This window comes from Ambystoma mexicanum, chromosome 2p, assembly GCF_040938575.1.
Source record: "Ambystoma mexicanum isolate Mex_15411 chromosome 2p, UKY_AmexF1_1, whole genome shotgun sequence".
NCBI lineage: Eukaryota > Metazoa > Chordata > Amphibia > Caudata > Ambystomatidae > Ambystoma > Ambystoma mexicanum.
In genome coordinates this window covers 54395281-54422807 of record NC_090923.1, presented here as the reverse complement: position 1 = coordinate 54422807, position 27527 = coordinate 54395281, and the positions used below count along the sequence as shown (strand labels likewise).

Sequence of the window (27527 nt, the reverse complement as noted above, 5' to 3'; positions counted from 1 at the left end):
ATAACTTGGTTCATTCTCTGTTCTCTTGGGAATTCCACAACTTTAATGTCCTCAGTAGATATCATGCGTAGAGCTGACGTTTGGTTACAAAGCGAGACTACATAGCTCCTATTTAGCAACGCCCTTCTTGGTCCATTGGATGTCGTCTCTAATTTCAAATAGTATTCTTTTGATGGGGCTTTCCTCGAAGGAGGGACGGACGCTTTTATCCCTTTGTTGATCTTCGTTTCTTTAATTCTGTTTTTACCATCCTGTTTTAGATGAAAACTTTCAAGTTGAAATCGTACCCTCCTTTCTTTGGTAGCTAGCTCCTGTCTTTTTTGTTCTAAGGTTTTGAAGTTAGCAGGATTGTCATCAGCCTCATTGACTTTCTCCCTTTCCGATGAGTCGGACCGGCTTCTGGTCTCCTTTGAGATTTTAGGCAGGACATCTTGTTGGGGTTTCTTGCGATCAGAGGGATTAGGACTCCTCTCCACCATCTCCCAGTTGTCCATAGTTTTCCATTCAGATGTGCTGATGCTTTCCCACTCTTCGTCCTCCCTATTTTCTTCCATAATGTCAATCAGGTCAGTTAGATCTTCTCGTTGGTCTGACTCATCTCCATTATCCTCCAAGGAGGGAGGAGGGTTTTTCCCCCCTCCGACGTCCTTTGCATTCATGTCCTCCGAAATGAACGTGTCTCCCATTGCCAGTTCTCTCCTCGGCTTCTTTGCCTGTTGGAGGTTCTCTTCTTGGGGGCGTTCTTAGATTCCTTAAGAATGCCCTGGAACCATTTATCTTCCATTTTAAGCCTTCATTTTTTGTTTTTTTACCATTTGTTTGTTTTTTTCTTCTGCTCATTTCCCTTTTCTGAGGGCAGGTCCTTGGATGTCCCACCACTAAAGATAGCGAAATTAGATTTTTCTGATTGAATTTTTGAGTCACGACTTCCCACCCCCTTACAACCGAGAGAGATAAAATAATCTCTTCGGTCATTAGCTCAGTTTGCATGGGTTGGTTTGGTTTATTTTGACTCAATTTCATGGGGCCTTTCCCTCGACACGGATTTTCAACCATGCTTACCTCATCTTTTTTCTGTTTGCATAAATTTCGCATCCACTTGCAATCTTCCAGAACCACCTCCATCAATAAGGACTTATTAGCATCTCTCCTTGCCAGATCAGTGAGTCGATTTTGCCATGTATGGGATTTTTCGCCTTCTTTGTCCATTCGTACATTCAAATTCCGCAGGGACAATTCCGTTTGTATATTTGCCCCTTTAATTTGTATGTTAGTAGTAGTCATCTCTTGCACAGAGTCATTTATCATCTCATACAGTTTTAGGTATGGTGCCAGTGTGATATTCAATGAGGTCATGATCACTTGCTGGAGGTGTTTCATATCCTTTTCTCCATCAGTTTGGTACGCGTCTTTAATTAGGTGTATAATTTGATCTTTCGTAAAGATTTCAGAACACTGCTTTTGGTCATCCGACAAGGGCGTCTGAGTCATTTTCGTTATCATTTGGGGTTCTACAGATAGACCGTCAAGCTTAAAACCACAAGGTCAATCTTCGAGGCATGGATTTCTCCTCTCAATTAAAGATCTTTGTGACAAGGTCATTGACCTGAAGTCTCTCTGGGTTTTTGTTGCAAAGACCTCGGCCCCCACGGCATCCAACTCCAGGGAGCTCCCTTTAGTTTGCTCCTTTTCCAGTTCAGCCATTTTCTCGCTTATTAGCGAGAAACTCCTCCTTTTTTCCTCTCCATTTTCCCCGTCAAGAGAGTGAGGTCTTGCATAATTTTGTTAGCTAAACTTGAATTACTCAAGTTAGCTGATGGCAACATTGTCTTTCCTTCAGTGCCTGTAGTTTTTCACTTCCAAAATCCCACAGGGTTTTGTTTCTAGTCTGGCCTTTGGAGGGAGCGTCCCCTTAGGTCAAGGCATCGCCGGCATATCTTTGTGTAGGGTCCGAGAAGGAGATTCTCGGTCAGTTAGGTCATTTGAGAGCAGGCCAATTGCCCCCAACTGGGTATTTTTTTGGGGGCTCTTTTCCTTGTGCCACTGACTTCTGTTATCTTCCCTGTATGGCTGGAAGATATCGCTTATCGTTGTGGTTTCCTCCATGGCTCTTAGATGTTGTCTTTTATTTTCCATTTCCTTGTTGGGATCCGGCAAGGCTTTCTCCCATAATTCCATGTCATTTGTGTCCCACTGGTCCTCCTTTTCCCACACAGTCTCAGAGATCGGTTTGTGGTTTCCTTTAAGGTCAGGGTAGGGGAGTTCAATGCCACATCCAGACTAGAATTTTCATCCAACATGCTTTCGCACATGTCCGATATAGGTGTAGTTCCATAGTTGACAAAGTCATTAGTCGGCATGTTTCCGAAATCATTTCCTCTTCTTGGGGAAATTAAAGATGGGATCGGACAACACGAGTCTCTCCCAGCATCAAGGTTGCTAGGTAAGTCTAGTATTTGTCGTCTTTTCAAGGCTCAGATTGACCAGGAGAACTGGGGCTTTCTCGAGTAACACCCCTACCGTCTGGTTTTGTTCGACTATACTTTTTTCTTTATCTCCTGGGGGCGCAGTATTGATCGTTTTGCTGGAATCTCCTTCACCAGCAATTAGATCTAACTTCTTGACCTGATCGGCATCCTCCTCATGCAAGCTTGGTGTTTCAAGGGGTGGAGGGAGGTGACTCACGGGATCTTCGAGAGTGGAAACTGTACAGGCCATAGGTTGAACAGGTGATTTTGGAGCTAACCGCACAGGGTCTTCAATAAGCAAACTCGACATTTTTTCGCTACCAGCATCGGTCGCGTGGGCCCCCACAGACAAGCTTTTACGCTTCTTATTACAGAAGGGTAAGCGAGATCGTTTCAGCATCGGCATGTTTTGTGCGCGCTCCGGGCTTCCATTCACTTCTGGGAGTGATGCAAATCTTTGCCTTACCTGCAGGCGAGTTTGCACGGCTATTCCCGATGCATCCATATGTACAACCATAGGTTTCATCCTGTAGTGCAGCTCCTCAGTACAAGCTTTATTTCCTCAGTCCTCAGCTCAGCCTATCGTGGCTGCTGGTTTATGCAGAATAATACTTACACAGCGAGCAGCCCAGCAGCCAAAGAGCACAACAGCAGGATACTCTGTGGATTCAATGCCCTTTGCGCGCTCGGGCTTAGTGCCGCAAGGGTTCTTGGGAAGTCTCTTTATAGCACTTCCTGGAGGCGGCGCCCGTGACCGGGGGCGGGAAAGGGGCGGAGCCAACTCAGCACTACGGCGCTCTTTTCCCTTCTCTCTGCGTCAATGTCAGTTCAATGCGCAGCACCTCGCTCTCCTCTCCTCGCTCTCCTCCCACTACAAACAGCTGATAGTGGGAATGTAGGTGCAGCCATAGCACAACAGCAGGATACTCCATGGATTCGATGCCCTTTGCACGCTCGGGCTTAACCCGAGTTATATCTGTATAAGATTAGGCACACAACTAATCGTGCCTTTGTCAGCCCACTATCCCTTCATGAAAGTTAAGCCCGATCACTCTGCCACACTACCTACAAGAGATGTTTGGTTCTTTGTCAAGCCTTCCTTACCGGTTTTATAGCCCTCAAAAGGAGGCCGACTGAGGCCCAGGAAGACAGGATCTGCATTGCTGCAACCAGACAGAAGCCAGCTGGACCCTCTTCTAACCAAAGGTACTGTCCTGACTTGGGGTACTCACCTCAGTATCTGTAGCTTGCTCTTCTCAGTTGAGACTTTCAGTAGCTGCTTTTTCTAGAGCGGATTTCAGCGCCAACTTCCAAAAGTTTAACAGCTTGTCACCTTAGTGATTTTTCTTCAGCAAACTCTCTAGCTTTGCGCAAGACATTTTGCTTCTAAGAAGTGCCTCAGCTCCATAGACTTGGCTGCAATTGACTTGGCTGTCCTGGCTCCCTGCAGACTATTCCATTTGACTCTGATTTCTACTGTCCCTCATAGGTGATATATTGCTGGGAAAGGTTTTTATCTAGACTTCATTGGAATATTTAAAGTGCTCACATGCTCGGAGAACCTGATTAACCTTCGTCCTTCCTTTAACCTTTTCTTTCTACCAACCTCAGAATTTACAAAGGGCACAAGTGATAAATAAATGCTATTACTGTCTTAGTGAAGTCACCTCAGGGTGTAGGAAGTGTGTATGAAGCATCTCTAAAGAATACCCACTTGCTTGTGGTGATTCTGAGAAAGTATTTTAATGTGTATTTGATTGCTACATATATTTTTTTTTTGAAAGAAGAATGCTTACTGAAAGCTGACCGATAATTATTTTACTAGAAACCTTGAGTGCAAGTGTTATTTGGATACTTGTATTGGTGGATTTCATTGCTACAGCTCTAATTTACTCCTCCTTAGAGGGGTCTTGAGATAAGTCTGGCTGCTCATTCCCTCTATCAACTTGTGTAGTACAGGCCTATTCCAATATGTGGGTTACCCAATACCAAGAGGACAAGGGTAGTATTGTCTCCCAGAGGGTTACTACATCAATTCTTGCCTAACCGTGAGCCCAAACTAAAACGGGACGCGCTACATCAGCTCACGATCTCCATCACTAGGAGTTCACCTTCAGTTCAGGGACAAATAGATAATGCACTGGGTATGCAAATTAGCTCAAATGTCATGCATCTACACACACACACACACACACACACACACACACACACACACACAACACCTCGCCTATCAGTCTTGCTAGCATTAAGCAGGGATTCTTTCCGAAGCGTACATTTAGCAAAGAGCTGACTAGACTGGATCTGAAAATGCAGTGCAGCAACAGCTCGAAGCAGCATGGAAGATGCTGGGTGGGCATACATCAAAGGCACTTCAATCTGCTGAAAGTGGAGTGTCAAGAGGCAGCTCAGTGGGCCTTTGCAGTGGTTTAAAGCTGCTGGTAATGCTCAGAGTGGCTCAACCTTGCAGAGAACCAAAGGCAGCTTCTTTTAGTCCCTGGTGTACTGTGGAAGCCTCTACTCTATTCCCCAGAGGAGAAGGTCTTACCCATCAAGGGACACTTGCAGGGCGTCCCACTTCAATAAACCGAGTTCTGGGTACAAGTTTCCTGCTGCACGCAGACTTGCTTACAGCAGGAAGCAAACTTTCCCCCGAAGATGTCAGATGTTGAGGGCGAATTGGGAAATGGATCAATTCTGCAAAATAGATTGAGACGTTGGCCAGCCTTTACCTAAACAAGGCTAAATCAAGACGGATCCAAGAAGATGCTTCTTACAGATGTCTCCTCAAAGGAGCTTAACGATTATTCAATTAAGGGAGATGGTAGGCACCACCTGTTCCCCCCCCCACCCCCCACCTCAGTTGTCTTGCCACAGCGGATTGGTCTATTCCAAGCTTTCTGTAAGTGTCAATCTTTTGGCAGTTGACAAGGGTTATCGCTTGTGATGTCAGCTCCTAGAAAAGAATGCTTAAGTCTGCCGGAAGTTATGGGGTGTCTCATTAAGGAAGTTGGGGCTTCGCAAATCCAAGATGGATGGCTGCTTCCCTAGTGTTAAGGCCCTTTACAGCTACATGGTCCTTTAATCACCCATCCCGTCTGTCGTAGGACAAAAGGGCTTCATTAATCATCTCCCTGGGGTGACTCTCACATTGTGTTGCAGAGGCCCCTCCGAGAGGAGGCAAGTCCTGTTTTCATAGCATGAACTTCCCTGCAGGGTACACAACATCATGGGCCAAGGCCCAACATGTGCTCTGGGCGAGGCTTCCAGAGCAAAAGCACAAAATACAAATGGCTCTGCCTTGCAGTTCCACTGGCAAGAAAGTGGAAATGGTACATTATATCAGTTTGGAATTTGGCAGTTTTAACTGTTGTCGCTCACCTTCCACTAGTTCACACAATACAGTTTCCATTTAGCCACCAGAAAAAGAAGTTATGCAGTTAAATGTATTTTGAACATGGGTGCTAGTACTTTTAACGGCAGCCCAGTCTGTCGGAATGAATTTTGGTTTTGGCAGGCTGTTTGAGGAAGGCAAATTCTCAGTAGCTGCCAGGCTCCCAAAGCACATGGCAGCTGCTGGTGCCTCAGACAGGGCCCTGCAAAGTACATGTGAGAATACTTCTCAGCATTGAGAACTTTGAAAGTGAGCCCTGTTTGAAGACCCAAAGGAGTAAGGTTTAAGTAAGTGAACAATAACTATTGTTCTCCAGCATGGGTCTGGCATTGATTCACATGCTCATGAATATTCCCTGTCATCAGGCCGAGAATCCTCCGTTAAAGAAAGAACTTTCACTTACTATTTCACCTCTCCTCTAAGCTAATCACTGTCCTCTGGATCATACTGCCCCCATCCAAAGACAATCCTCTCCCTAAGCCACTCCTCTGGCAGCCGTCTTCAGATTTGGTAAGCACGTAAAGTGGCAGTATGAACAAGAAGAGGAGCGGAGGGAGGGATGGTTTGCATGTGAATCCATGCCAGATCCATGCTGGAGAACAATAGTTCCAGGTAAGTAACTTGAACCTTGTCTGGCATGGATTCACATGATCATGAATAACGAATACACAGCAGTACAACATTAAACAACCAACGGGAGATGCAAGCTCAAAAAAATCAATTAATTCTCAACTCTGGAACAATCTCACCTCAAGTGAACTAGTTGCTTAGCACTACTTGGCTGACTCTGGACTCGTCCCTGGAACCCCCGTCGACGCAGTAGAACTTCGTGAAGGTGTGCATGGACATCCACGTGGCATCCCTGCTGATGTCCAGGAGGGGCACGCCAGACAGGAACGCAGTCGTTGCGGCGATTGCTCTGGTGGAGTGGGTTCTCGGACGGCCGGGCAGCAGTCTGTTCGCTAACCGATGACAGTGCGTAATGCAGCCGGAGAGCCACCTTGAAATGGAAGGCTTGAACAAGGCCTTATGGTTCACAGGACCAAAGTTTACAAACAGTTGTGATGTCTTCTGAAGGGGGTTGAGGGGGGCAGTTAAAGGCTTTTTGCAGTGGAAATCCAATAGAACCTTCGGCATGAAAGAGGGGGGCGTGTACGCAGCACCACCCTCGATTCGTAGAAAGTCAGGTATGGTTGCTTGCAGGATAGGGCCTGGATCTGACCTACCCTTCTGGCAGAGGTGATGGCCACAAGGAAAGCAGTTTCCTACGAGAAACTTGAGTGAGGCCTGAAGTCCTTTGAGAAATTCTTTGACGGGTCGGTGGGAACAAAGACAACCTTCCTGGAGACATGGTGTAGTGGGAGATGGCCACCAGATGTACCATGATAGAGGTGTGCGCAAATACGGCCTTGCCAAGGAGAGCAAGTACGGAAGACCCAGAGATGGGTCTGAGACTGGCACCACATAGCAGAGCACTTCCACTTTTGACGGTAGCACTCCCTGCAGTCCACAGGCAACTCATATCCTCCAAACTCTAGGACTAAAGGAACCAAGCCCTCAGGTTCAGCGATCCAGTGTTGTGATGAAGGATGGACACTCCTTCTCTGGTGAGAATATCCTGGACCCACTGGCAGCTTGACCGGAGGCGACGCCGTCAGACTGAGCAGGTCCAGATACCAAATGCGCCTCGGCCATGCCGGGCCGGGCCGATAGTATCATCCTGCATGGACACCGAGTGTGTTGATGACTCGTAGTAGGAGAGGTAATGGAGGAAACGCGTACAGAAACAGCCCTTCCAACAGTAAGGAGAATGCATCCCCCAGTCTTCTCAGCAGGTGGAATCTACTGGTAAACTTCTGGCACTAGGAGTTCGCTGCCGTCGCAAACAGATCTATCTGGGGCCTGCCCCATTTGTTGAATAGGCGGTCCACCTGCTCATGACATAGCTCCCACTTGTGACAGGAGTGCAGTTCCCTATTGAGGGAGTCTGCGATGGTGTTCTTGACTCTCGCCAGGTGGAGAGGGACGAACATCGCCTGTCCGATGGGCTAGCGCCACAAGTCCTGCGCTTCTTTGGAGAGCACCGGAGAATAGAGTGCCCCATGCTTCCTGATGTAGAACATGGTGGGTGGTGTTGTCTGTGAAAATCCAGACGGTAGGAACGACTTGAGGGCCCAAAACACTGCCCGTAGCTTCAGGATGTGAAGATCCTTCTAATCCGGCAGCCACAGGCCTCTGCCAGGGAGGCGTCCATGGTGACCATCTCCTGGTATGGACAGGGGGTTCTGAAATCCCATGCTTTGGGCAATGTTGGAGCGGACGCCCCATTATCCTATCGCCCGACAGAGCTAGTCATTGAGAAAGAGCGTCCATGAAGCTTCTGGACACCTGTATCCAGCAGGGGTCCATGAATTCCTGAAGGGGTTGCATATGCAACCTGCAGAGATGGATAAGGTAGATGCAGGACATGCCCAGTAACGACTTAATGGCCCGCACCGTGGCTGTCTTAGGCGATGACAGTAGTTGCACCTTTCCTTGGATAGCTGCTACCCTCCCCTCTAAGGGCGGTGCCAGGCAAGACACTGTATAGAGTCTGGCGCCTAGAAATAGCGCGTTCTGTGATGGCGTTAAGCAGGACTTTGGGTAGTTTGTGTGGTCAGCCAGCGGATGCGAATCAGCCAGTCGTCCAGGTACTGGTATACATGTAAACCCAGTAGATGCAGTTAGCCGCCACTGGTGGCAGGCATTTTGAGAACACTTTGGGGGCCGACTTCAAGACGGAAAGTAGAGCCTTGCACTGGTAATTCTTCTGCACCACAAAGCGTAGAAACTTCTGTTTTTTGTGAATGGGGACCTGGAAGTAAGCTTCCTTCAGGGCCATCATCAATAAGTCTCAGTTTAACAGTTGGCCGAGCAAGTGTTTCAACGTAACCATCCTGAACTTTTGGGACTTGGTATTTGTTCAGGCATAGTCAAGCCGGTCAAGTGGCACAGCGAGTAGAGCGCTCGCTTTGACATCCGTGCAGAGCCTGACGCAGGTTCGAATCCCAGCAGGGCCAAACTCAGCCTTTCAAACTTCCGAGGTCGATAAATGAGCACCACACAACGTGGGTAATAATAACCAGCGCTCAGATACCTGAGGGTTCGTAGCGCTATATAAATGTGAAAATATTATTATAGGTCGAGGATGGGCCTCCAGCCCCCCCCCCCCCTCCTCCCGTTTTCTTTCTGACCAGAAAGTACCTGGAATAGACTCGAGCCCTAGAGCCGTTTGGGAACTAGCTCCATCGCCATATTTCACTGCATGGCCCATACCTCTTCCAGAAGCTGAGGGATGTGCTGTTCCTGACGAGTAACCGGAGGGGTGGTCGTGGGGTGGGGGGGGGGCCTCTGCGGACACTTGAGCTGAAGCTTTGGGCACGAGCGTCCAGCACCCATTTGTCGGTGGTGATCTTTTTCCACTTGCCGATGATCAGCCGGCCTCCCACCAGGTCGGTTCAGGCTTACTTCGGCACCAGTGTCCTGCCCTGCGGGCGACAGAGTCCTCTGCTACCAAGGGCCTGGAACGGCCTCTGTAAGCTTCCTGAGCTAAGTATCTGGAAGGCTGTCTGTACGATGTGGAGAAAACTTTTGAAGACCTACTCGGCTTTCCCTGGAGGAGCGAAAAGAGCAGTGCTGCTGGAGCGTGCCCAGGGAACGGGCAGTCTGTATCTGCTTTGATGGCCTAGAGGGATTAGTCGGCCACTTTCCCCAAATAGATTCTCACTGAAGGACATGTCCAGCACCTACGCTTGGACCTCCTGTCGGAAATTTGTGGCTTTCATCCAGCCTTGGCGAAGGCAGACACTGTTCCCCATTTGTGAGAACGCTGTGTTGGCGACGTCCAATACCACTGATAGCGTGATCAGACGCTACCTCCCCTTTCTGGAAGGGAGCGATTGACTCCTTATCATCAGGGAGGAACTCCAGAATAGGCCCCAGCTTGTACCACAACTCTGTCATACCTGGCAACGATCTTCACCATTGAGGGGTGCGGAACTTCACAGACAATGGGTCCCCCCGCTGTTGTCGGATGAAGCAAAGAGCACACAGGGTTCTTTGAAAGAAAAATAGAACTTTTTCCGTCAAAAAAAAGAAAAAAGAAAAAGAGCTCTGAGAGCAAACTCCAGGACAAAAAAAATCTGAAGATGACTGCCAGAGGAGGGGTTTAGGGAGAGGACCGTCATTGGATGGGGGCATCATGTCCCAGAGGAGTGCAATTGGTTTAGAGGAGAAATAAGTGAAAGTGAAGCTTACTTTTACCGTGTATTCCCAGCCTAACAGGGAATATTCATGAGCACATAAATCCATGCCGGAGAATTTATGGATAAGTGAGCAGATTCTAATTTAGAAATGCCATTTCCCATTTTTAGCCTGCAAAGAGTAACATGCGACATGCCGCCAGGAGACCCAACATCTGGAAATAAACAGGCTAATACACTGCAGATGAAAAGGTCATAGAGCCAGGTTTGGTCCTGTAGTGAAAACACTTTGCTCGCTGTAGGGCCTAGAATAGCAAAGATGAACTGTGTACTTTGGATTTGAATCAGAGAAGTAAAGCCTAATTTATGATCAATGTCTCAGGTTTCTGAACAACTGATACCAAGAACAGTGATAAGGCTGTGATTGATCAGTCACCCAGCACAAGGATTGAGAAACGGTAACCCTTCTGCTCCTGGATTACTGAAACTGGTCTTGAGGATATCTCCTCAAGTCAGACTTGGCGTCAGCGATATGCGGAGGGTTGAAAGTTTTTTCATTCTTGAATATTATGGCTGTGAGGCCGCACAAGATTGGCCGTTTAAAGGTTTGTTTCAATGTTGCTGCCCAAAAACTAGATTTGGGCTGGGAGTACATGGAGCCACGCGACTATGCATCTCATCGGTTCATGGTGCAAAACATTATCAAATGGAAAATCGGTCTGGAATATCCTAGCGCAGACAGTTGCCTGACAAATAAGTATCAGATAAATACATTCTACAAGGAAAGCAATCAAGCAAAAAGTTAAAAAAACAGAAGGCTCACCATCGCCGTTGATTATATGGATCAGCAGTTTCAGGTAGTTTTGCGTCTGTTTCACCAAATCCCAAGACTAAAAAAGAAAAAGAAAATAAAACGAAGGCTTAGTTTCATTTGCAACAAACTGAAGACAAGAGTGAGAAGTAATAAGTAAGATTTACAGAAATGTCATCATTAGGTATGTCTAAAAAGCACTTTATAGCTCTGCCAGGGCTTGAAGTATGTAAGTGGGCTCAGGCGCAATACAGATTGTGCTGCTGTGAAAGCTTGTGTATAAAGTCTGCAATATTGTAGAGCACAATGCGAAGTTGGAGAAAGTTGCTAAATGTGGTGTCTGAGCTTTTGTTTCCATTTTGCGTCATATTTATGTTTTTCCACATTTATGACATCAATAGATTTTCAAATGATTAATGGACCTTGTCTTTGTCAATGACTGCCACTTTTGATTAAGTAATCAAGTACTCTATGATACAGAGCCTTTTTATTGGGCCACCTCCATCTTGAACAGTATTTTTAGGGAAGCCAACTAGGAATGTAAACTGGTAATGTTACTTGGAAAATGGTGTCTAAAAAGAACCGGCTTCAGTTGAGATTGTGGTTGTAATTGGGACGACAGTCCCTGCCGTGAGCGGTTCTGGCAATCGCACGTGAAGCTCGTGTTTAAGATACCAAATTCCCAGTAAAATTAATGTTTCGATTTTGGAATCACCAATTTGATCGCCGACATCTGCAATAAAGATTTGTATGTAATATACTGGATTGAGGAACAAAACGTGGAACACAAGAAATGAGAGTATCAACACTAAGAAGCAAATGTGGAATGGGATTTATCCATTTGAATAATGATTTCACTTGCGATGAGAAAGACCCGCAGGGGGTCAAAACACATGTCGGCTGAGGTCAGTTATCCCAGTAATATTTTCCTAGAGACAGATGTGTTAACATTTCAGTACAATCACTGTTAGGTCATTCGGGTCATCTGTAATCTTTCGATTATTGTTCCGAGTGCTAAAACCAAACTCTTTATTACAGGGTGACTGAACCCCTCTGGAAAACATTGATCATGCACAATATGTGCACATAATCCCTTATCAAGTTACACACTGTGATGACAGAAGGGCATTGTCACAACACCCTTGTGCACCTAGTGCCTTCCTACTTCTAGTCGTTGTGATACTAATGCAGCCTTTACATTTCTAATCTCAGCCATTGAATTTTTTGGGCCTTTGTTTGGCACCGATCGTGGCGTATGTGAGCCCAGCCCTGCATCTTCTATAGTGGTTTAGATTGGTTCCCATCCCTAGACAGTGCAACCAAGTGTGTGGGTGGATGTGAGTGTTTGAAGCCAGCCGATGTCTAGTACTCAGACCTTTTTTCGGCTTAGTTCACTAATTATTTTCCTAGTCCTAGCACCTCAAGGTAGGAAGCAGTCATCAAGAAGCGTCATTACACCAACTTCTGCTCTTCCTTTAGGCCGTCTGAGGTCTCTTCCACTATTGTCACCTACCCCCGCGACAGGAGTTTTCAGCTGGCTAGTTGCTCAGTGTTTCCCCTCTAGCCACCCAGGTCAGCTTTGCCTGGTGCAGTCTTTTTGGTGCCTTCTCAGTCATTGCCGTCACGCCTGTTGGGTCACCATCCAGGAAAGGTAGATTTTTCTTCTGGGTTGTCTGAGTAGTGGATAATTTGCATGCTAGAGAAGATTTTTACTCACGGTTGTTTGGCCTGAAGTCTGAAGCGTAGTTTGAGCCTCACTGCAAGATCGGAAGTGCATTTTGTTAACTTGCAACTGACTCAAAGCTGGGTAAAACTGGTTTGATGAATGTTGGCAGATGTAACAAAATATTTGACTCTTCAGTGGAGTATTGATAATCCCAAGTGTTGTATTTTGATTCCTACGAGGTCTATCCACTTTTTATAGAAATACTTTGACCAGTCAACCCTCTGGCCCCATTTGTAAGCCTAACAGTAGTAGGAAACGCACTTAATTACTCACTTTTAGTTGCAATACTCCCAATTAAAAATTGCACAAATACTTTTAAAACTACAAGTTTTAAGTTTTTGTAGGCTTGTGGGAGCACCATCCATATTCATTGGATACACAGATTAAGACTGTCCTCACAAGGTTAAACCTACCTAATATAATGTGCAATATTAGGGCCTCATTGGTTCCTCAGCTCATACTGCCTTTCCTCAGCAGGCCATCTATATCATCAGTTATTTTTACAATGAAACAAGGGTAGTGTGAGGAAAACAGTCAAATCGTGCCAATACTCATCAATCATTACATTTCCCATAAAAAGTGCACCCACTTTCCAAACCAATAGCCCCACCCCTATTGAGAGACATTTCCATATATAGAAGCATAACCATAATCAGTGCGATTTTCGGATGTGTACAATCGCCCCCCCCCCCCCAATGTACTGTGGTGCATGACAAGGTGTTAATTTTGTTGTTGCACTGTGGTGAAGTGCGTGCGGACTGCTGTGCAGCGATCTGGTTGTGTGTGTTTGGGTTAGATAAATGTATGCGGAAATTGAGGTTTTTAGAGTTGGGCTGGGAATATCTTACCTTGTTGCTTTGGACTCTTGTACTAATCTTTTGTCCGTCCTGTGTGTTGGGTATTGTGGCAGTTTAATCAACCAGCATAGCGTAGGGTGGTTTTCATCTGTATCTTTCTTGCGGTTTGTGGGACTGAGAGGTTGTGATGGCCTCCCTCCCACCCCCGGGCTAGAGATGATTAGGCTAGGGGTTTTGGGTGCCTCCCAAGGTTTCTAGTGCAGGATCCCAACCTGCTGGGGGTCGGTGCCCTTAGCCCTCTTGGGTTGGCAGTATTGGTTGATGGTCCCCCTGTCTGTCGGGAGGGGGATCCCATTTCCAGGGTATTGATTAAAGTGGTATATTGTACGGGGGTAGTTCTTTCTTCAGCTTTTCTCCCTGGTTTGTATTTTTCTGTGTACGTTTAAGGTGAGCTCTGTTTCCAGCAGGGTCTCTGTTTCCTAGTCGTTCCCTTCTGATTGATGTGAAGAACCAAGTTTTAAGTAGATTCCAGAATTTCAAGTGATCCTTTGTATTGCATTTTTTTGGGAGGCAATTCCAGGTTTTTGCTGCCAGGTGGGAGAATGACGAGCCTCTGAATATTCTCTTATTGTATGGTTTTGGTTTTAGGCGAATGCCATTGCTTGATCAGAGTGGTCTTGCCGCAAGGTAGATGCTCCTTTTCTTTTGAAGGAATTCTCCTGGGCCGCAGATTGCTCTGTGCGTTACGCACATTGTTTTGAACCTTATTTGTTTTTTATGGGTAGCCAATGTAGCATGTTTAGCACTGAGGTGATGCGTTAATCTGAGCAGGAGTCTAGTCCATACATTTTGGATACATTGTAGTTTTAGTAGGCGTTTTCGCCATTCCAAGGTAACTGCTGTTGGCATTGTGTATTCTGGATAGGATGAGGGAGATTGCGAATTTTATGGGTGAAGGAAAGGAACAGTAGGATCCTTTTTACTGTGTGCAGAAGGAAGAAACATTTCCCCATTATGGCGTTTACTTGTGGTGCTACTGTTAACTTGTTTTTCATCAGGACTCCAAGATTTGCTACTGTTGTCGACAGCATCTGCTGTTCCTAGTTCTGTTGGCCATGGGATGTAGTGGTTATTTTCCCAGTTTGTGGGTAGAACCATTGTTTTGCCTGGGTTGAGTTTGAGGCCGTTTGTGTTCATCCACCGGTAGAGTTCATGCAGACAAGTCTTCCAGCGGTGTGTTTTCTTGTGTGTCTTGTATTTTGTAGATGTGCGTCATCGGCGTAGATGTAGCATGTGAAGAAGTGTCTTTTAATGAGCTTGATTAGAGGAGTCAGGTAGATGTTGACGGGCAGTCGAGACGATGATCCTTGTGGTACTTCACAGGTGGTTTCTCTTGGAGTGGATTTAAAATGTTTAATCCAGACAGTTGGTGTTAATGATTTGCACCAGAGCAGTACTAGGTCAGCGATTCCCATTTCTTCTAGTCTTTTGAGAAGTATGCCATGGTTGACTGTCAAATGCTGCGGAGCGGTGTAGAAGTATCAGAGCTGAGCTTGTGTCGGAGTCTGCATTTGTCTTTAGATCGTTCAAGATTGAGTGCTGTTTCCGTTCCTCTCAAAGTCTGAAGCAGACTTGTGCCTGTCCAGACGTATGTATTTGTATGTGTTGTTGTGTTATTCCATAGACCTATGTTTCGAGTAGTTTTGTTGGGTAGGGGATGCTGGAGGTGGGTCTGTAGATTGAGGTCTTCTACGTTGCCTGCTGTGTCCCTGAGGAGTGGTTTAATGTAAGCCGATTTGAAAGTTTGTGGTAGTTTCCATGTTGCTCGTGAGAAGTTGAGGTTTCTGTAGTATGCCAGAGGTGCGCCTTGTGTCAGGATTGATGCATATATCTGGGGGACAGGGGTCCTTGTAGGAGGCCTGCTTTGTTGCCATTTCTTACCAGCTTGATGAAGGTCTGTGCTGATGTGTGGGAAATTTGAGCTTGTTCGGACTATCCTCTGTTGGGAGGGTGGGTTGTGTGTTCGGTTGACTAGTCTGCAAGGTTGTTGCAGTTTCAGTGAGGGTACCGGTATGTTGAACAGTTGTAGTATTTCTTTTTGGCCTTATGGATTTCCTTTTTGTATGACGGAGTGGCCGTTGGAATTGTATTTTACATGCCTGGTCGTATTTTTTCTTCCATTCTACTTCCAGCTTCTTGTTTTCCTTTTCATGGCACTGAGGAATGGAGATTTTGCTGTTCTCTTGCACAATGGGGTGAAAGGTTATTACTTGGATATATTGTGGATTGCCCCGGTGATCCATTTATGAAGTAGTTCCGTTTTTCTGGTTTTGCCGACTTCGTTCAAGTTCGTGGTTGGTGGTTGTCAAGTTGCTATCTTTGATGGTCCTCCAGTTTCATGATAGTTGGCAGTTTGTTGGGTTGTTTGGCTGCTTTCATTGGTAGCGTGATCACAAATGGAATAAGGTGATCACTCCAGAAAATCTGTATCGGAGGCACTGCGGTGATGGTTTCTTTCGGCCAAGATTGCGTCAAGTGTGTCCCCCACTGTGTGTGTTGCTCCTTTGACCAACTGATGTAGTTGCATGGTCTTCAGTTCTTCGCTAGTTATTTCTGAGTCAGCGGTTTCTTCTTCAAACCAGATGTTGAAGTCCCAGAGGACAATCAGTTGGTCCTGCTCAATAGCTAGGTTGGTGATGGCTTCTGTGAGGCATTCCACGAAGGTTGCTTCGTATGTCAGTGGTCTGTAAGACTAACTAATTTGAGGCTTGTTTTGGGGTTCACCGTCAGGTAAAGTATTATGGATTCGCAGTTTGTGATGTTTAGTAGTACATTCGTTTTCATTTTCAGGCGTTTCTTGTATGCTATGACAATTCCTCTTTTGTCTTTTCGGTTTGCCTGTTAGAACTTGAAAGGGAGGCAGTTGTGTAGTGTGATTTTGTAGTTGTCATGTAACCATGTTTCTGTAATGAATAGGATGTCGACCCCTCCGTCACAGTAGGTCATAAAACTCTTGCATGTTTGGACATTGATCTTGCATTGATTAGGTTGCAGTGGATCCTTCTTGTGGTTTGGTTGATCTTTTTAAATATTGGTTTTGTTTTGCGCTTCTGTTGGTCTACTTCCATGTTGCTGTCCGGATGTAATTGGTTCTCTGTGGGGTATGACTCGTCGTTTAAATGGTCTAATTTATTGGGTTGCCGATTTCTTCCTCTTGTATGTTTTGTAGTGGTTTGTGGCGCTGGCCTCGTGTTTGTGATTATAAGGGGAGAGAGGCACGTTGGTTTCGTTCTTTTCTCTTCGTGGAGTTTCTCTTTTTTCTGCGTGATTCCAGTATGATGTTGGCGGCATTGAGATGTTGTGGTGCGTTGTCAGTTGCGAGGTACAGTGTTAGATAGTGACCTTTATGTTCGCATGAGATTTGTTTCATTAGCTGCAGTGCTTATAGGGGTGTGTTCTGTATTTGTGGCAGTTTCTACAATGAGATGCTGTGGTCTCATTTGGTTTGTTCCTTGTTCCATTTTTCATGGTCTTTGTCATGTTCTGTGTCACGGCATGTTGTGGTTCTTCCTACTAAGTTGGTCTAGAGGTTTCCGTTGGGTCACAGGGGCAGTAGCCCGCCTGTAGAGCCTCGCAGAGTTTGGATTGTGGCAGTTCTTCTGTTGTGATTATAGGTATAACTGTATTCTCTGGTCTTTCGACTTTGTAGTCGATGTTATAATCCAGAGGTGGTGAAGTGGGGGGGGGGAGGGCATCAAGGAGAAAACATACTTAGATTTGAGTTTCCTGGATAGTGGGAGAAAAGGCCTAGGTTTCACAAAACAGTTAGAGATGAGATTTGATTTAGATTCCCTTTCCAGAACGATGTCTTGCGTCGTTGCTGTGAGTGGTTGGTGTAATTATTTCAAGTGTGGGTGGTTTAAAAAGATGAGATGGAGGATGTCTTAGCTGTTACTATTATGCCTACCTTGTTAGTTGACGCTGGTTGACTTCTGCCTGCTTTCCATTCTGACACATGCAGACACAATTTGGAGCCGCCTCTACAGGAGCTGTCCCTTGCCGCTTGTATTCCGTCAGAGGGCTGTCCTATCATGAGTTTTGTAGGGGCTCTGGGCCAGTCACAGTCGGGGGAGGGATTACGCCTTGGCAACCACCCGGAGTAATGGGGGAGCGAGGAAGCACAGGGGGCTGTGGCATGGAGGGGGTTCAAAGCAAAGCTTGCCTCAGCAATAGGGGCACTAGGTGCATAAACACCACTCACTCGCACCTTGCGCTTAAGTGACGAGGAGAGGTGTCCACCCAGGGATAGTGGGGAAGCATCGAGTTTTAATATGGGGTTAATAAATGTAGTGTGGCAGGTGGATCATTTGTCTTGTGACAGTGTTGGATGTTGTCCAACTTGTTTGGTAGTGGCTGCCCGTTTCCACCGCCGACAGGCAGAATGGTGTGGTTAGGGAGGTCTTGAGGCCCGATATGTGAGATGGATATCTGATAGGGAACAAGTTGCATAACTGTTGTTCTCCAGCATGGGTGTGGCATGGATTCACATGCTCATGAATATTCCCTGTTAGGCTGGGAATCCTCAAAAGAAAAAAAAAAAAAATCAGTTTCACTTCGGAACTGTCTTTCTTCTAGCAACCAATCACTGGTCTCTGGGTCCTAGAGCCCCCAGGCAATGACTGCCCTCTACCTAAGCCCCTCCCTATGGCAGCCATCTTCAGATTTGGTAGCATAAAGTGGCAGTAGGGCCAAGAGAAGAGCCATAGAGGGGTAGGCAGGAGGGTTTGCATGTGAATCCATGCCAGACCCATGCTGGAGAACAGTTACAGGTAAGTAACTTGTTCCTTTTCCAGCATGGGGTCTGGCATGGATTCACATGCTCCTGAATAAAGAATACACTGCAGTACACATGCACAACCACGGGAGGTGGCAAGGCTCAACATGAAGCATCTCTTACCTCCTCACCAGGCTCACCTTCAAGCGAACAGGTTGCGCAGCATTGCTTGGCCAACACTGGACCCCTCCCTGGAATCCCAGTCACGCAGTAGAACTTTATGAAGGTGTGCGTCGACCTCCATGTAGCAGTCCTGCAGATATCAAGCAGGGGCACACCAGACAGGAATGCCGTAGTTGCAGCGATAGCTCTCGTCGAGTGGGCTCTCGGATGGCCAGGCAATGGTCGGTTTGCCAACCGGTGACAATGGGTGATGCAGCCGGACAGCCACTTGGAAATGGAAGCCTTGGAGAGGGCCTTCCCATGGTTCACAGGGCCAAAGTTCAGAAAAAGTTGCAACGTATTCCGGAAGCTCTTTGTGCGGTCCACATAGAACTGCAGTGCTCTAGCCACATCCAGCGAGTGCAAAGTCCTCTCAGCCGGCGACAAAAGCGTCAGGAAGAATACAGGTAACACCAAGGGCTCATTTAGATGAGTCAGACGGCATGAAGGAGGGGTGCTTCCGTAGCACCACCCTCGTCTTGTGGAATGTGAAATAAGGTGGTTTACAAGAGGGCCCGACATCTTCCATTCGTCGCGAGGACGTGATGGCCACAAGAAAAATTGATTTCCATGCCAAAAATGTCAGTGGTGCCGAAAGCATAGGCTCAAATGGAGGACCCATGAGCCTAGTCGGCACCACATTAAGCTCCCACGCCAGAGCCTTCACCAGTGGGAACGAGAGAAATAGATGCCACCATAAGGATGATAGTCCATGAGATCTGGTGTAGCAGGCGATAGCCGCCAGAGGAACTTTGATGGAAGCATGGGCCAGTCTCGCCTTGGCTAACAACAAATACGAAGCACCTGAGGAGCAGTGACTCGTAGAGGGTCGATCTTCTGTGCACGGCACAAAACGGCAAACCTTTTTCACTTGTGCCCATAGCATTTGAGAGTAGACGAAGCACTGGCCTTATGGAGCACCTACTTAATCCGCTGGGAGATCGTAGCAACCAAACTCTAGTGCTGCAGGAGCCAGACCCTCCGGTTCAGTGATCCTGGGTCGTGGTGCAGAATTGCGCCGTCTTCCTTGGCGAGAAGATCTGCAATCGCTAGAAGCTTGACTGGAGGGGATGCAGACATGTCCAGAAGGTCCGGGTAACACATCCGTCTAAGCCACGCCGGTGCAACAAGGATCATCCTGCACCGGGACCATCTATGGATTGACTAGTCGAAGAAGCAACGGCAACGGAGGGAACGCATACAGGAACAGGCCGTCCCAGGGGAAAGAGAATGTGTCCCCCATGCTTCCCGGCTGGGGAAACCTGCTGGCGAACCTATGGCACTTGGTGTTCATCGCAAACAGATGGATCTGGTGATGGCCCCCATCTGCGAAACAGGAGATCCACTTGGCCCTGCCGAAGTTCCCACTCGTGGTACGAGCCCAGCTCCCTGCTGAGAGTCGGCGACAAGTGTTCTTCATTCCTGCCAGATGAAACGGGATCCGTTTCATCAAGTGCTGCACCTCTTTGGGGAGGGCCGGGGATCTGGTTCTCCCTGCTTCTGGATGTAGAACATCGGGGTGGTGTTGTCCGTGAAATGCTGTACCACCTTGTCCCTGAGGGAAAGGCAAAAGGACTTGAAGGCACAAAACACTGCCCGTAGCTCCAACACATTGATGTATGCATCTCTTGCATGAAGACTTCCGGTGTGCGCTCCCCAGGGAGGCGTCCGTTGTGACCGTCTCCTGATGAGGTGGGGTCTGGAAATCCACGCCTGCGGGCAGATGTGCGCGCACTCCCCACCAACATAACGCTCAACGGAAACTCTTGTGGAGTGTGATCTTGTCCTTTAAGCTTCCCGACACTTGTATCCAACGGGCGTGGAGGAACTCCTGCAACGGACGCATCCGTAGCCTGCACAGCCGAATGAGGTATATTCATGACATCATGCCGAGTATGGACTTGATGGACCTTACCCTTGCGAACTTCAGGGCCAACAGCCGTTGCGACTTGCCCAAGATGGCCGCTATCCTCTCCTCCGACTGAGGGGCCAGACATGACACTGACAGAAACTGTGCATCCTCCGATGGAATCAAGCAGGACTTTGCATAGTTCACCGAGAACCCAAGATCCGGCAGGAGTTGGATGGTCTTTGCTGTGTGTTCGACGACTATGTCCTTTGACCTTGCCCGGATTAGCCAGTCATCCAGGTAAGGGTACACGTGGATCCTCCTAGGCGCAGCTGCGCCACCACCGGCGCCAGGCACTTGGTGAACACTCTTGGTGCTGACTTTAGTCCGAAGGGAAGGGCCTTGAACCACGAAGCGCAGATACTTGCGTGGCCCTTGTGTATGGAGATGTGAAAATAGGCATCTTCCAAGTCCAGCGACGACAGAAAATCCCCTCTTCCAGCTGCCTAGCAAGTGCTGAAGAGTCACCATCTGAAACATTTGAAACTTGATGCGCATGATGGGCCTCCAACAGCCGGTCTTCTTTTTGACAAGGAATTAACGAGAGTACATTCGGAGCCCCGGAGCCTCTTTGGAACGGGCTCCATCGCACCCTTTGTAAGCATGGCCTGCACCTCCGCAGCAGCGGAGGTATGTGATTTTCCTGATGGGCCACCAGTGGTATACAGGGACACTTCCGTTGGAACTCTAGAGTGTGCCCGTGGGCGAGAGCATCCAGCACCCAACGGTTGGTGGAGATGGTCTTCCACACGCTGATGAGGTTTGCCAGCCTGCCTCCCACCGGGGTGCACGGGTGGGGGCCCAACTCCGTGGCCGGTTCAGTCCTGTATGGACTGAAAGCGCCACCTTGGGGGGGGGGGAGCCTTGGCGACGACGTCCACCTCCAGACTTGGCACACCCCCTTTAGGACTCCCGGGCTGACGAGCGGGAGGGTTGACGGCAGGACGAAGCACCTCCTCCGAATCCTTTAGAAGAACCTTGGGATTTTCCTCCAGAAGTCCAAAAGGAAGCCCGTTGTTACGGCAGCGTGCCCAAAGCACGAGCCGTCTAAGTTTCCGCTTGATGGCCTGATTGTCCACAGTCTTCCCAAACAATTGTTCCTGAAGGGCATGTCCAACACCCTCGACTGAACATCATGGCGGAAAGTAGTGGCCCTCAGCCAGCCCTGCCGATGAAGATAAACGCTGTTGCCCATTTGGTGGAATCCCGTGTCGGCAATGTCCGTGGCCACTGTGTAATGGCATGGTCTGAAGCCACCTCGCCTTCCTGTAAGATCTCCAATGCCTCTGCCCTCTTGTCGTCGGGATGTCCAGGAGGGAGGGATGAGGGGGGTGTCCATCTTGAACCAAAGCTCTGTCGTAACGCGCCACAGTGACGAGGGCATTAGCGGACTTTATAGTAGTCGCTGCCAACGTGATAACTCTTAACCTATGGCATCAATTTCTTCACCTCAACACCTGGGTGAGGAAGCCGCCAACAAAGAGGAGCAAGGAGACTTCTTGGCTGCCACCGAAAGCATTTGGTCGCAGAGTCCAGCACCCTGTATTTCTTCTCACAACGGTCCCTCTTCGCCGGAGCCAATGAAGGGTTCTTCATGAGGGACAATCCCTTGCCCCAAATGTCATCCAAAAGCGGGATCGACAGCACGGTCTTCCTTTTCGCATCTCGGCACTGGTACAGGAAACCTTTATTCTGCGGGACGAACTGGAATACCTCAGAGGCCCTGGAGATCATGGCGTGGAACAAGCCCATCTGGTCGGGCGGTGAGTATCTGGCAAGTGGAGATCCCCCAACCCGCCGTCGTGTTTCTGGGTCCGCCTCATCCCTCGGTGGGGGAGAGGGAGGCAAAGGGTGGAATGGAGAAGTGTGGTGGACTCTCCTCCGCTTGGATGGTGGTTCCTCTGATGGTGCTGGCGCCGCACGTGGGGCCGCTGGCGTAAGAGGCATCCTTGTCTGGATCTCCGAGCACAGGGTATCCCCAGGTGGCTGTTGAGGTGGTGGCGACGGAGACAAGGGTGTTTGCGGCTTAGGTTGTTCCTCTGTGTCGTCACCACCCTGCTGTTCCTAGTCTGTCTCCTCGCCATCCCCTTTGTCGGGATCCCTCCAGTAGGGCCCAGGAGGATAGGGAGGTTGGTGAGCTCCCTCTCTGAGAAGATGTCCGTGCCCTGGAGGGCCACTATGCCGCCCCCCCCCCGCCCTTCTCTACGACTAAGGGAGACGGTTTCGGGGATATGATGGGCATCACCTTCTCTGGCGTCTTTTCGATGGGCCCGAAAGAGGATTCCCTCCTGGCAGGCAGGGGTACTCTCGCCTTTGGGGCCATGCCCTGCGGATCACTGCCACCATTTCGATGGAAGCTTGGGCCTTCGTCTGATGTATTTGGGCCTTCACGTCTTGTCCGAGTCCTTCACCTTGGGAGCAGGTGGGGTGTGAGGGAGGGGGTTTGCGACCAGCCTCCCCCTTGGCCTTCTTGCCAGCGCTGGTCTGGGTCTTCTCCAAGAGCTTGCCTGGATGGTCAGACTTCCTCTTCTTTGAAGATCCTGAGCGTTGGCCCGTAGTCGAAGGCGCTGGAGGCGCTGCATTCGCCCTTGCCTCCAAGGAGCCCGTTGCAACGGCGCTCCCGGAGGCAGTGGACACGCAGTGCTTAGCCTTATGTTGGGCCCCCGTGGGAGTGGCGCCCTCAAAGGTCTAAGAAGACTGCTCACCTTTCTTCTTCTGGGCAGGGGAGGCATGCTGCAGGGGAGGCATGCTGCCGGGAATCACCCAGAGCAGGGGCCTTGGCCTGCAGCCACTTGTTGAGGCGCTTGCGGCGATCGCTCCATGTGCAGGGCACCATCTCCCGAAAAGCCGCACAGTCATCCTCCACGTGCGTCTGGTCCAAGTGCAGGCAGTAAAGGTACAGGGAATATCCGTCATCTGAAAAGACATTCAGTAGGTTGCTGCCGAGGCAAACCTTGGAGGCGCAGAGTCCTTCTCATCCACCATGTCCACGCGGGGTAGGCCTTGAAGAAGCTTCTGGAATCCTCCAAGAAGAAACTTGAAGAAAAATAAATAAATCGCACTTGATGGTCGCTGAAGAATCCGAAAACGGGTCCCCTTTAATCAGAAGATGGATCAATTGAGCTTGAGGCTCGATTGACTGAATAAAATGGAGCTTAGAAAAAAAAAAGAAAAAAAAAAATCTCAAAACACAGTAAAAGCTCGAGAGCTAAAGCACAAGGACTCCCAACACTTGAACATGCGGTAAGAAATCTGGAGATGGCTGCCAGAGGAGGGGGCTTAGGTAGAGGGCAGTCATTGGCTGGGGGTAGTATGACCCAGACACCAGTGATTGGTTGTTGGGTGAAAGACCGTTCAAGTGAAACAAACTGATTTTCTCTTTACCGAGGATTCCCAGCCTGACAGGTAATATTCATGAGCATGTGAATCCATGCAAGACCACATTCTAGAGAAGGGTGGGGGTCTCTGGGTGAGTGACTGGGCGTCCTTACCCTACAGCTATATTTTCCTTGTTGGGCATAAAGGGGAAGATCTAGTCTAGAAGGACCTGGCCTGCGGTGCAGGTTTAGACGAGAACCGAGGTACCCTACGGTTGTTTCCTTTGGTTAAAGCGTATTAGCAATTAGTGGAAACCAACCTAGATGCAACATTTCTGGATAGTGGGAGAAAGCCCTAGGTTTGAGAATGCAGCAATCAGTGGAAAAAGGCCTAGATGTGACTTTAGGGAGATGATTAATGTACAGCTATGAATAATCTGGGGAGTTGAAGTTTGCGGTGAGGAACACTTGTATACAAAGGATATAGGCAATTGTGAATGGATGGGTAGTTTAGTGTGAAGCACTGATGGTTCACTCATTAGCTTGTCAGTTGCTTCAGACACCCTCTGGAGCTACTTCTAGAGTGTTCCTTTGCCTTGGGACCTCTAGCCGAGGGGACAGCCGGGCAGAGGGCTGCACTGGAAGGTTGTGAAGATAAGGTTTGAGGCAGCCAACTGGCACATATGGGGAGGTTTAGGAAAAAGACCATTCCAGGAAGCAGGTGGAGGGTGGGAGGGGAGCGTGTTGCTAGGCCCAATCAAAGACCTCGGAAACAAGGAAGAGTGCCGGCAGAAAGGAGGGTCCTGCGCATACTAGTCCGCGATGTTGCAGGCAGACCAAAAGTTACAAAAATGCTTTTAGATTTGCACCAAAGCAGATCCAAGACCCAGAACTCCCCTCTACACCGCCCAACAGCTAAATCACACTGAACCGGTTGGTTGGCTCCACAACCACCAGTCTAGCTTCAGAGCTCCAAGAGGCATGGAAACTGCTCCTGAACACCTGTGAAGACTTGCCATCTAATCTAGGTTCAAAATCTCCTTCCGTTCTTATCCTTCTTGACCTGAGGCGGTCAATCAAGCCACCGTGACAAATCTGCCCCACGAGACCCTTGGCATCACAGACCTGACTCCGTACTGGTTGACCTTCTCAGACCGACCTTCCGAGGTGCAACTGCCTTTTTCTCTCCATCTCTCCACCGGGGTGTCCCTCACGGCCCTACCTTCTCGCGTTAGCATTTCAACAACTACCTGAGCCCTCTAGCCCATTTGATCTCCATCTCCAACTTCCAGTGTTAGGCAGGTGACATGCGGCACTCCTTCAAACGTCCCTCCTCGGCCGCCTCCTTTTCCTCATTTCTAACTGCCAGTCAGCAGTGCACCATGCCTGAATAGCAAATGATCGCTGCCTTAATGCCAGTTAGACAGAGATCCTTCTCATTGGGCAGCCTGCTCCCTCGCTGCCAGCCTAGGGCCACCCTCCATTGGACCCCTCCCATCACCCTCCTGCGAGACAAAAATCCTTGGCGTCATCTTAGATTCCTCCTCTCCTCACACTGACCCAAGAAGGCCCACTTTCAGCTACACCTCAGAGGATTTCTCCCTTTACTCACCTTCCCCCAGAAACTCCAGGTCTACAGATCTCTGGCCCTCTCCAAGCAAGACTACTGCAAAAGCCTTTTCCTCAATCTGCCCAACTCATCCCTCCTCCCCAATCAACTAATCCAGAACAGTACTGCGAGACATATCCTTGGCCTGAAGCCCAGTGACCACATCGCCCTAAAATATCTCCACTGAATCCGGGTTGCTGCAATGCTAAAGTTCAAAACCCCCAGCATCACCCACAAGGCATTCTGGGGCCTGGGGCCCTGCTATACCAAACTCTCCCTCTCTAAATACCTTCCTGCTAGAGACCTTCGGTCTTCTGGCTCCAACTGTGCAGATCAGATGCTTTTTGTTAGGGAGAATTTTAAGCTTAGTGCTAAATTCCTCCCAACTTAGAGAACCCCAGCTCTTTTGCTGAACTTTGGGACTTTGTACTTTTAATGCTTTGCGTTTTTTGACTTTTGAGTCTGACAAACTCCATGGGCATCATCTTTACATTGCGACACACAGCACCTTCAGTGCAGCGGCACAGGGAAATATTTCCCAAAGTTTTAAATACCTTCTCTTGGTGAAACTAATGTTTCCAAGAGCAGTGAAGTAAAATTGACTTTACTTACATTTTGTAAATTTCTAGACCCAGCACACCATCTTACCATAGGGTGCTATAGAGGTTACTTTGTATCCCCTTTATCTAGTTTCTCATGGAAAAAATGTTTAGGTCACCTGTTCTGCAATTAATGGCTGGTGGCAGTGGTTTACTTTACTACCATTGAGTGTTTCTACCATGGGCTGCAATTATATCTCATGGGTGCCCATTTCTAGAAAATGGCCGGTCTTCTTTCGCCATTTCTTTTTGTAAAGGTCCTTCTTGAGATTTATTCTGCGCGCCAAACCAGGTTTGGTCCCTTTGTTAGTTTTCTCTTTGGCGATATTCACTGGTGAAGCCCGCCTCTGGCTCCAGCGTGTCTGCGTGAGTGACAGCTAGGCTGCAAATAAAGGTGAGGCTTTTTGCTTGGAAGGCAGAGTCAACCACTGGACAAAAGGAATCCGAAGAACTTGGAAGAGATGCTTGCTGCAACTTCTGGACTGTTGGTTTGCCCGGTGAATTCCTGCTGCATTGCTGAAGCTCCGAATTTGCCTCGACTAGAGAAGCCATGCAACAGAACTCTCCCCCCTTGGGTTGGTGGGACCAATCAACCCCAAAGCTAACTAGTCTAGACATCCTCTCATAGCTGGATGTGCTTCCATTGCTGCTGCAGGAACAGATTGCCAGGGAGAGGAACACCAGATCGAATGCATCGTTTCTAAGTCAGACCAGAGCTCCAGGAAGATCCTCCGGGACTCCCATGAAGCAGGACTGACCAAGCCTGAGCTACCTCAAAGCGTGCTGGACCCCCAGATGTGAGGAAAGTTCATAAAGGTATCAGAGAACCACAGCGGTGCTGTTTGTGAGAGCTGCAAGAAGCTGAAACCGCCAAGTGCTGCTGATCTGAAGTTTGCCCATTGCTGCCGCAGAACTTTAATTCATAGTGCAGGAGTCCCACGACTGAGGCCCAGGAACACAGGATATGCAGACCCACAACTGGAACAGAAGCCAGCTGGAACCAATTTCTTCAAACCATAAGTACTGTAAAACTAAGGGGGTGCTCATCTCAGTTGAGCCTTGACTTGGTTGCTTTTGCAGAGTTACTTGCAGCTTTGCCCCTCACAAGCCTCCCAGCTTGCTTGTGGCCCTACAGGGATTTCATTTTCAACAAAGATTTCTAAAACATTGTGCAAGACTTTTTACCTTCCTGCAAGAAGTGCTTCAGCTCAACTAGACTTTTGCTCAACCAACATTGGCTGTCCTGGCTCATTGAAAAACTCTTACCTCTGACTTTGTGCTTTAACTTTCCCCCAGGAAAGGTCAATTGACTTTGCATTGGAGGGTTCAAAAAGTACTTACCTGCTTAAGAATATTTGCTAACCATTGTTCTATTCCCTCATCTTTTCCTTTTGACACTAACCTCAGTATTGCTCTAAATGTGCCAGTGATATCAATGTCCACAGTGTCCTAGTTATTTAAGTCACCTCAGGGTGTAGGAAGTGTGTGTGCCATCCCAAATGGGTATCTACTGATTTATTAAAACTAAGTGTGTAACTTTGAAGCATATTTTTGAGTTACATAGTTTGCTCCCTTCTAAAGAAGGCTTACTCAACTGACAGTTAAATTAATAAATAATTGTTTAATCAAGAAACCTTGAATGTAAGTGTTTATTTGGATACTT

The 27527-nt window shown here is 48.2% G+C and overlaps 1 protein-coding gene across 2 annotated transcripts in view; it reads right to left on the bottom strand.

The window, feature by feature from the left end:
- MTMR14 (myotubularin related protein 14) overlaps positions 1 to 27527 on the bottom strand; it is an 840209-nt gene that overhangs the window by 624391 nt on the left and 188291 nt on the right. For both annotated transcript variants that reach the window (XM_069643242.1, XM_069643241.1), the window contains exon 10: positions 10924 to 10990. In XM_069643242.1, coding sequence (XP_069499343.1) covers positions 10924 to 10990 — 67 coding nt within the window. The remainder of the gene's footprint in view (positions 1 to 10923; positions 10991 to 27527) is intronic.